At 33.6% G+C, this 11,346-nt stretch overlaps 1 protein-coding gene across 1 annotated transcript in view; it reads left to right on the forward strand.

Annotated features, from left to right (window-relative positions):
* Positions 1–11,053, forward strand: part of LOC105257492 (SKI family transcriptional corepressor 2) — a 36,987-nt gene extending 25,934 nt beyond the window's left edge. Inside the window, exons 7-8 of the mRNA XM_020029431.2 lie at positions 6,997–7,126; positions 10,723–11,053. Of these exons, the coding sequence (XP_019884990.2) occupies positions 6,997–7,126; positions 10,723–10,829 (237 nt within the window). The 3' untranslated portion in view covers positions 10,830–11,053. The remainder of the gene's footprint in view (positions 1–6,996; positions 7,127–10,722) is intronic.
* Positions 11,054–11,346: the final 293 nt, after the last annotated feature.

Genomic DNA, 11,346 nt, shown 5'->3' on the forward strand with positions numbered 1-11,346 from the left:
ATATGTATTTTATATAATTTCGTCTGTAAATATGTATTATCCAAAATTTCGAAAAAAATCTTTTATTCTAGAGAACACCATAAATTTGCTCTATTCCACTTGATGCTTCCCGTAGATCTCGTGTCCGGTATTCTGCTTTGATTCAATGTTCCTGTAACACAAATATCGCCCGGAATATTTCCAGTTTTCACGTGAGCTACGATAACATTCGTACACCTCACGTACCGGCGATATAATAACAAGGTGGATAACATAACGAGGCTTACATGCCTCGAATTTGGCCGGTCCTATTCGCTACGTTTTGTCCAGCTCTCTCTTCATAATTCTACACTGGCCTCTCCTTTATCTTCGATAATCCGTTTTCCGAAGGATATCCTGCGAAATATCGCGCGCTGCAAATAAATACGCAGAAAGTTACACCTTACACTATTCCACTTTTTGCATTATCCTTCAAGTGATATACATATAAATAATTTTAATTATGAAAGTAGGAAAAAGTATTGCGCAAATAAGTAAGTGTAAAGTACTATAAATGTCGAGATAAAAATTTTTCAGAATAAATAAAATCTAATAAATATTGATTTATTTTCAATATTTTGAATATGTATTTTAATATAAAATTGCGCGGTATGCAATTCTCCAATCGATTTTGATCAATTACGCGAATTTCTCTTCATAATTTTCTATCTTCAAAATAATTTAATTCGATCTTCAGCTAAAGAAAATTAAAAAAATTTTTTTTCGTTCCACAAATATGGTGCCTCCTCCGTGCAATATAGGCATATTTCTCTCGCTTAATGCTTTATGTCGCGAAGGGGATATAAAGGAGAGCTCTTCCGAGTTGTCTTCACGTGACTCGCATTTCATCGCTTTTAATCCGTTCTAGAGCATACGGGCTTAAGATCGCAGTTGATCGCGTGGCGAATCGATCTTTTACGAAAACAGATTCGCCACCGAACGAGCACGAGCCCTCCGTGTGTATACACGTAGGTTACATGCATATTACGAGGAACATATGTGCCGACAACCCCCAAGGATATATAACGCGGCATCGACTTCATAGGATATACGTAGATATAAATCGTGCAGACCACCTGCTCTATAGCGAGCGTTTTCTCGCAGTATAATCGTGTTGTACGATGACGTTTCAACGATTTGTTCCGATTTAACAACGCATTCGATCGACGCAGCAGACCTTTTGAAAAAGATTTTTGCACGGATTAATTATTTCGATCATCGATATGTATCGCTGTGTATATATTTATGTAAAGTATGATTATCTATATCGAATCTTATACTTTGAATGAATATTTTCTTTTGATTAAAATCAAAGTAGCAGTAAAATATAACTTTATTTTGAAAAAGGAAATGCCTCACAATTTCAAAATTTATTATACATTTAATAATATTTGTAAATGTTAATTTCTGACAATAATGTGCGATGATGTTTCAACGATTTGTTCCGATTTAACAACGCAATCGATGCAGCAGACCTTTTAAAAAAGATTCTTGCACGGATTAATTATTTCGATCAATAAAATGAAAAGATCTTTGAATAATTATATGTATCGTTGTGTATATATTTATGTAAAGTATAATTATCTATATCGAATCTTATACTTTGAATGAATATTTTCTTTTGATTAAAATCAAAGTAGCAGTAAAATATAACTTTATTTTGAAAAAGGAAATGCCTCACAATTTCAAAATTTATTATACATTTAATAATATTTGTAAATGTTAATTTCTGACAATAATGTGCGATGATGTTTCAACGATTTGTTCCGATTTAACAATGCAATCGATGCAGCAGACCTTTTAAAAAAGATTCTTGCACGGATTAATTATTTCGATCAATAAAATGAAAAGATCTTTGAATAATTATATGTATCGTTGTGTATATATTTATGTAAAGTATAATTATCTATATCGAATTTTATACTTTGAATGAATATTTTCTTTTGATTAAAATCAAAGTAGCAGTAAAATATAACTTTATTTTGAAAAAGGAAGTGCCTCACAATGTCAAAATTTATTATACATTGAATAATATTTGTAAATGTTAATTTCTGACAATAATTATGTGCGATGATGTTTCAACGATTTGTTCCGATTTAACAGCGCATTCAATCGATGCAGCAGACCTTTTGAAAAAGATTCTTGCACGGATTAATTATTTCGTTCAATAAAGTGAAAAGATCTTTGAATAATTATATGTATCGTTGTGTATATATTTATGTAAAGTATAATTATCTATATCGAATTTTATACTTTGAATGAATATTTCCTTTTGATTAAAATCAAAGTAGCAGTAAACTATAACTTTATTTTGAAAAAGGAAATACCTCACAATTTCAAAATTTATTATACATTTAACAATATTTTTAAATATTAATTTCTGACAATAATTATATTAAATCAATTGCCTGGCACGCAAATTTATTGCTAAATTCGATATTAAGGAAAGAAATAATCGGCTGAAAAGCTAGATCGAAAAAATAATAATGAAAGAAGAAAAGAGTGTATTTTTTAAAGAACGAGTGTATTTTTCGGACTCACGCGTCTGTCACAAACAAAAGTCACCCTCCGTAACGTTTTTACCTCATCGAATTACTTCACAATAGACAGCACGACCCCTTTCGAGCCCCGTTCTTTACGGGGTGAGTCTTTCTCTCTCTCCGCGTGCATACAAAACATAATTATCCGAAATCCCAAACAGCATGAAAATTTTATCGGTGCTTTTGATAGACGCGGCCCATTAAAGCATCGTCTCATAATTAATTTTTACATAAGCCAAGTGATATGAGCAAGTCTTGCAGGTAAGTTTTATCGAATGTTAATTGTTTTAGGCTATTCACGAAACGATAGATCTCAAACATCGCTTTTCGCAAATTAACCTAATTTGGCGAAATTTTAAATCAAAGGTTATCGCGTGTGCATAATACATTGAAGAGCTTTTTTCGACCTAGTCATATTTATAAGTACGACACGCACACAATTCTAGAACATGATTATATCTCTTCTGTATAACGTAGGAAGTACAATATAATCCTCGCTATATATCTTGAAGGATCATTTACATATTATATCCGATATATATAAAGTTGTTATACATTATTATTATTATTATTATTATTATTATTATTATTATTATTATTATTATTATTATTATTATTATTATTATTATTATTATTATTATTATTATTATTATTATTATTATTATTATTATTATGCAGCTCTCTCAATTCATGCGCAACAAAATTTAATTGCTTCATTATATTTTTTTTATAATTAAACTCTACGCACAATCTTTTAGAGTGTTCTCTTTGAGCTTTAGATAAATATAAATTTTACATACTTGCATTAATATACGTAATATATGTGAAGAATTATACCGTGTATTATATAATACGCGAAAGAAATCTCTCTCGAATTCATATTTATCGATATGCAATGAATATCTCGCCTCTTAAGAAGGAATTTCTTGCTAAATTGTGAACGGAAAGATAAAAATGAACAAATTGCACACTTTTGTACTAAGGACTGCTATTTTAACGTGTGAATATACCTTAATCGTATCGCGCACATATATGTATGTGGGCGGCTATATACGGTGGTAATCACCGAGATGCACGAGCTGCGATAGGAAGCCTCGAAACGACAGTTAAAGTCGATTGTACCCCGTAACGTTCGCGTATACGTCAGGCACGATATGAAATATTTATACCATTGTGACGATTACAACATCACGTAACTGCGGACGGAAACTACGATGATTACATTTACCTTTGCGAGAAAGAGAGGGAGAAAGAGATGGAGAAAAAGGGGGAATCGCGTTACCATCAGTTAACGACGTTCGTTGTAGTGCATTAGCGTTGCTGCGTAAATCGAGGAACTCGTTGAAGCAGTAAAAATCCACGGGAATTTTGCCGGCTCAGTAATTATACCTGTAAAAGTTACAGGACAATTGAAACCCCGACAACGCGATGTTGATAATTATTTTCGATTGCTTCTTTAATTAACTTTAATTAAGCTATAATTAATTAAGCTTAATGCTTTCTTGTATTCGCGTTGCTGAGAAACGATTTTACATTCTCGGAGTATTCAGTGGTTTAATAATCAAATTGCTCGATTCTAAAAATTATAATGTTACGGATTATAATATTATTTTTTCGAATTTTTACAGTCCCATGTCATATTCATTTAAGCAAGAGACTTTATCTCTCTAACAGGCTTATATAACTTATTTACTTAAGTAATTAACTTGCTGCAGTACACTTCGTGCTTGGAGAACGTAAAGTGATGACAAGTCGTTCCATTTTCTCGTAACTCGTGTGAAACATATAACTTATATGAATTTCACTCGCGGGCTTTCCTTCTATTCCGTAACCCGTTTAGACTAACGAGAACCCGAACGAGTTGTGCAGAAGGTACAACCGTGTTATTCGTTAAAAATGCATTTTCGCGTGTCATATTCTTTCCCGGTGTGGCTTTGCCCGACGCCGTATGAAGTTTCCGTCCTTTTTTTCCGCGCCTATCCGCCTATCCATTTACACGCACTGTGTATACGAAATCGCACGAAATCGGTAGCTCGATGTATATGCTGATTTTTAAATAACATCCCCTAAACAGTCATTCTAACAGCGAATCGCAATGAATTCGATGCTTCGAAAATCCGCTAAAATCAAATAAATATTGCGTTATATATAGGAACATGTTTTTTATAGCCACAGAAAAAAAGAACATTCTTATTTTGAAAATATATTTAATTTTAACATGGAAATCTTGAAATGAGATTATATAATGAGATTTTATATCGCGTTAATTAAAAAAAAATATAATTGCTTGAATAATTGCTTACTTGAATGAAGCCATTTTATATAGTTGAATCAAGAAAAATATATTCTTATGATTTAATTTTCTTGAATAGAAAAGGAATAATGTTAGATAAAAAATAACATTTTTAAATCAAAGATTATAATTTTCTTAAAGTAGAAAATAATTATATAATTAAATAATTAAATAATTAAATAATTAAATAATTATATATTCTTGAGGTGACAATTACAATATTAAAATGAGACTATAAAACTGGTTGAAATTTAAAATTATTAAATTCTTAAAGAAGATTATAAATTGTTGCGCTTATACGAAACAATGAACGCGTTAGTTTAAGTATATAAGTTTTGATTTGACACTTACTTTTTTTCGGTGTGTATATTATCTGTATATGTATATGATATTATATACATTTATTAATAATTAATTAATATTATATATATTATTTTACCTACACATTTGAAGTCGTGACAATTTCTATCACGTGGTAATTTATATTTATGTTAGTATTTATTATGAATTTTTGTATCGGACGTTAATAGTCGCGAAGAATTATTATAACAAGTTGATAAAATTCTACAAAACTCTATTAAAATATTATACCCAAGATTTAGCTAAGAAATGATTTTACATTCTACTATAAATTCTAATATAAATGATTTCTTAAAAAAAAAGAAAAGTTGTATTAAAAAAGAATATTGTTTCAAAATACTTTTGGAAGACGTCTCTTTATGAATATTATATATGCGTATTCTTTATGAATATTATATATGCACAATTGCAAAATTTATCAATACTTTTCTCTACTAGTTTTCTCCCTCCTTAAGAGTTTATAAAATTCAAAAATTCTCTAACTCACTTGTGCAACAATTAACTACTACCTCAGTCTTATAAAAAATAAATGTACGCTGAATCATCTGACAATTATATTACATTATTATTAATTTTTCCCGTGTATTACTCCGAATGGGATGTCAATTATTTGTGTAAATTATCGGATGATACCTGGCTAAAATGACAGGTAATACGGGATACTATGATATTACACACACTTGGAGAGTAGCGAGCGGATATCCGGATATTGGAGTATACCCGAATATCGTTAGCTCTAGTAGAAGCATTCGTATCCGGAGGGGGGGGAGTGTCGTTTCCGGGAGCTCCCCGGAGACCGGTAATCTCCTCCCTCCTTCGGACATTACGGTGAGAGCGCGCGTTTCCGTGACTTTTTAATCGGCCGAGGCAGGCCGACGCGTAGCGAACTGCTCGTTTCGTCCCTGGCCGAGTCGAGTGAATAATTCACCTCGATCGATCCGCTCCGGCGTGCGCTCGGCGGTGGAGGCGGCGGAGGCGACGGCGGAATTAATTTAAGTAATTCGACGATCGCTATCGATGGAAGCATTAAATAAAGCACCGTGCGCGTCCCGCTTTGGCCGGCTCGCCGCGCGTTTAGATTGTAGATCGCCACCCCCCCCTCCCGCGCCGCGCGCGAGCCATCGTTGCATACCTAAGTGGTTGATCAGGATGAGTGGTAGGTCGTCGTCATCCATTTCCACGGTTGTCATTACGTCAAGGAGACGCGACATATCGCGGCTGTTTGCCGACCCTGTCCCCCTCCCCCCCTCCCCCTGTCCCGTCCCTGTTCCCCTCCTGCCGCCACCTGCCTCCACGAAAATGACGATTCCCGTTTCCCCAGGACGAGCACTTCCGCGACGATATTATTACTGCGGCCTCGTTTTATGGCTGACCAAACGTCGACGGTGACTCCTTAATGTCGAATGAAAAATATATATTCATTGGCCGATGAAGGCTTACCTTTCGCGAGACCGTCACGATCGCGACGTTTCGGACGTAATAATGTCCTCTCTCAAAGTAAAGAGACAGTCTGGCGGAAAGAAGCCCTTTAGAATTGTGAATTATTGCTGTAACGATATACTTTTTATCACTGTGTACTTGGTTAAAAATTGATATCAAGATATATTGTATTATATATTTCTTTTCTCACCGATTAATAAGGAAATATACGAGGATGCGGGTCGATTTAGCGAAACTATCGGCCTGTATTCGGCAGGTTTTAGACTTTATATACGCGTTTTTCTTCCTGGTTTATTTATTTTTATTTAGACAAGCTCCTTACGTTGAAATATTTTCTCGTTGCAGGAACGAGAGGCTGAAAAGATTGCCGAAGAAACCGCGGCTCTACGTGACGTGAAGACGGAATTGCCGCCGGCGAGAAGTCCCGAGAGCTGGCACGGTAACGCTTACTATCGACATCTCAATGTTTTGAAGGGTAAGCGAGAGATTTGTTGCATTTTTAAATTAGCGTTTAAAGCTCGAGAGAAAATCTGCTTCTTCTACGATGAGTCGAATTGCTAAGGATTATATTTTGACCCCTCAAGCACACATTTTTAATAAAATTGAATTAAAAATTAATTATTCGTACGAGCGAGTTAAAGAATTTTTCAAATTTACAAACTCTTAAGGGAGAAAGAGAAGTCGTACCAATAAATTCTGCAATTTTGCATAGACACATGCATGATATAATGAAATATTTATAAAGAGGATTTTTCCAGAGATATTTTAAAACAATATTCTTTATCAAGTATTTATTTTTTTATATAATAAAATACTTATAGAACGTAAAATAATTATTTCCGTCAATATTTGATATAACATTTTAAGGATGTTTTGTATGTACAATTTCAACAAAAAGTAGCTGAAAATCAATATTGACAAATATATCCACTTTTGGTGTATTTTGAGTAAGAAATTGTGTGGAATATTACAATTTGATCTCAGGTACAATGCAGAGATGTATTTTTTAATATTTAAATATTCCGAATTTTGTTAATCGAAATGATTAACTTTTGGCGGAGCATTTCGCCTTGTGGCAGATACATGGCTAATTTCATTAAATTATATTTAATATCTTTTTAACCAGTTGATACTTGTATAATATTATTGACCAAATATTTCCTCTGTATCTAAACTTTTGCAAATTTTAAACAAATTCTGAATATTATTTCCATGTGTTTTTGTCATTTGAATCGACGCGCTTATACGTTTCCCATAAGAATACATGTTAATTCGGTGCAAATTAAAATCTTTATAAATTGTGAATCGATTTAAAAATTGTACTGAAGATTCTAAATATATGTAAGGACATTCTGTACAATTTTCATTAAATTCTCAATATTTTGAAAATAGGTACAAAACATCCTTAATTAAATTATGTAGAATTTTATCAGTGTGCTAGTTATTCTTCAAGTGTTAGCGATATAGAAATTCATAATGAGTACCCACATAAATATAAATTACCACGTGATAAATTGAAAGCATCACGGATTCAAAACACGTAGACGGAGTAATTCCTGAAATTTCTACTAGAGATGACATTTCCAATTAACGACGCACGAAATACGCTTTTCCGAGATATAATTCAGGATTCCTCGCGGTTTCCTCCCCTCTTGCCTCGGGTCAATGTTGCGGAAAACCGCGTATTTTCGCAAGCAGCGACTATATTTACACGTTATTCTCGCATGAATAGTCGAGAACTTGCGGATACGGGATTCGGAATTGTACCTATCTGCTGCGTCTGGACGCATCGCGTCTTGTGTAAAATGCGCTTTATTGATAATAGTAATTAATTAGTAACTACCATGGAGATGAAGCGAATTCCGGTGAAAATATCTCTCTCTCTCCGGGAGTTCCAATTAATTAGAGTAATTAGTCGCGACCGGAGTGTTAAGTGGAAACGCGGAGGGTTGCCTTGATATTCAGACGCGGGGTAGGAAGGGGTTGGATCTTCTCCAGGCTGTAATAACGCGGAAATGGGGTTGCGGGTGGACCCCTCGTTCGGCCAAGGGGCGTGATTTACGCCGACGCTTGCGCGTACCTACTTCCGTCGGCGTCGCGACGCCCGCGACTCCAAATCCGACGACGCGACGCCTCACGGTGTGCGTTTCCTTCTAATTTACATTAAAACGGCGCGACCGTTTGGCGAGTGGATACACAGAGAAAAATGTTCTATTGTCAAGAAAAGCGATTACTTAATTTATTTTTCTGTTTTTAAGTAATACTTTTCCTCAACAAAGAATATATTCTTGATAATAGTCTTCAAATATACTCATCGCAAATGTTGGAAAATTCCATTGTCATGTGCTCAAAAGAAGAATTTATTTTCTCTTCAAGAATATTGTAAAGTTGTATCAATGAAAAATCAAACTTACTTTATGTCTTTGTAGTAAGCAAACGAAATTTTAATTTAATATTCTTGACTAAAATACTGCACTTGCTAAAATTCAAAATATATTCAATTAAATTTAATGCTTGTGGTAAAATTTATGATATATTTGCGGATATATACAAACTTATGATATACTTAAAATAAATAATATTTACTTGAATACAGTATACATTTTTCTCTGTGTACGAGTCCGAATTCAAAGAGACGGACAAATTTTTATATATATTAATTATAAAACGTGGCATGAAAAGATTATCATCGAAAGAATAATTTTATAATTTATAAATTATTAAGTAAAATTTCTTCAGAACTAATTTTATAATTTCTTAATTTTATAATTTCTTTAGAATTAATTTTATAATTTATTAATTTTATAATTTACAATTTTATAATTTATTAATTTTATTAATTTCTTCAAAAATAATTTTATAATTTATAAATTATTAAAATTTCTTGAAAATTTCTTTTAAGCGAGTATCGCACAAACGTGAAATGTAGTTGAAAAGGAAAATTTAGCGCCACACAAATTTTGTGAACTATTATAAAATCATTTTGAAATTTTAATTTTTGTACCTTCCTTAAAATATCGATGATGTTCTCTCATTCTATGGAAATATTTCGCTTGATACAGTACAATGATATAACATGTAAGCACAGAGAGCACAGTTGCAAATAGAAACGAGCGTTTCAGACGAGATTCGCTTTTACGTACACATATACGCACACGTGTATATCGCCGGGAGTATATCGATGGATCCATTCAACGCGGGCGTAAGCCGAAAATAACGAGATAGGTGCTGCATCGGCGCGATGAATACGAATACAGGATCATTGGCGGTGAACGCAGGCACTTTGACTAACGTACAGCCTCCGGAAAAAGCTCGCGCTTCCCGATCTTCTTCTTTTCCTTCTCTACGCGATCTTTTCAGAACTGCTTTCAAGCCCTCCATGCGAAAAGCGAATCGATCCTCTCGTCCGACTGAGCGCAAATTAAAATGAGTCTAATTGGCCTGATGAATCCTTCGTGTTTACTGAATGTACTTTCTCAACTAATTTCATTGACATATCATTAGAAGACGATATCGAGAGACTTATAATTAAGATCGCTAATCATTATTGAATTATTATTGACTTTAAGATTATTTCACGACGCTGCTCTCTGTCTTACATTTCAAATCTTATCTTAATTTTTTAACTTCTTTTGGTTCTTTGTGAATAAAACTATATAATTACAAATTTCACACACGTTAAATTTAATTCAAACTTTATTTCATTAATGTAAGCTGAATATATTGACATTGCTTCTCTTATTCTTTTTTATTAATTTTAATAATTTAAATTTAAAAATTAAATTAAAAATTATAATTAAAATTTAGTCGTTCAAGTAAAGTACAATATAAGAAAATTAATATATTTTTGTGCATTATCTGAACTTCTCGTCTGTTGACGGATCAAATATTATATGTGCTCTCGCCGGATTAATTAAATTGTCTACTACTGATATATCGACGACTTTGTTACGCTTCTTTCAAAGAAAAACGATTGTCGCGTTAAGTTAATTTTACATAACGCAATATATCCATCAAAGCTTACGAAGGTTGTGCGAGGTTTCGCTAATTACCGGATGATAATTATTGCAGGGAACGAACCAGGAGCGGAAAGGGCGGGTACCGATTGCTCGGCTTGTCGTCCTTCACGCGGTATATTTTACGGCCAAGTCCACAGTCCGTCCGCGCCGACTAATTAATCGAGCTGGCTGGCTGAATTAATCGACACGCAGAAGCAGCAGTGCACGAGGAGGAGGAGGAGAAGATGACGGAAGAGATGGAGGACACATTTAGCCCGAGCCGTTCCGTAAGCTTGCGACACGTCCGTTGCCTTAAAGCACACTCATCGATCTCTTTATTCTCGAATTTAAGGGCTCGACGCACAACAACGATCTGACGTGCTTTCTTAAAACCCTGAGGAAATTAATCTTGAAATTATGACAAAGGTACTGAATTTAAAAATTGATCAAATTGAAGAAATTAAAATTACTTTAATTAAAATGAACAATTAATTTGAATTTAATTTCCAATATTAAATTTCGATTAGTTTTCTCAAATTTTTTAGAAAGTTCCATTTAAAAACACAATGCATCGAACCCTTTAATTTGTAACTCGTTATATGTTAGCGGCATCGCTGTAACGGGGGCCCCTGTAGTTTTGTAATCGTAAGGCTCTTATTTGCCCAAGATATAAATCCGTTACTAGCAAATGTTAGGT

This window comes from Camponotus floridanus, unplaced genomic scaffold, assembly GCF_003227725.1.
Source record: "Camponotus floridanus strain SB8 unplaced genomic scaffold, Cflo_v7.5 scaffold56, whole genome shotgun sequence".
Lineage (NCBI taxonomy): Eukaryota > Metazoa > Arthropoda > Insecta > Hymenoptera > Formicidae > Camponotus > Camponotus floridanus.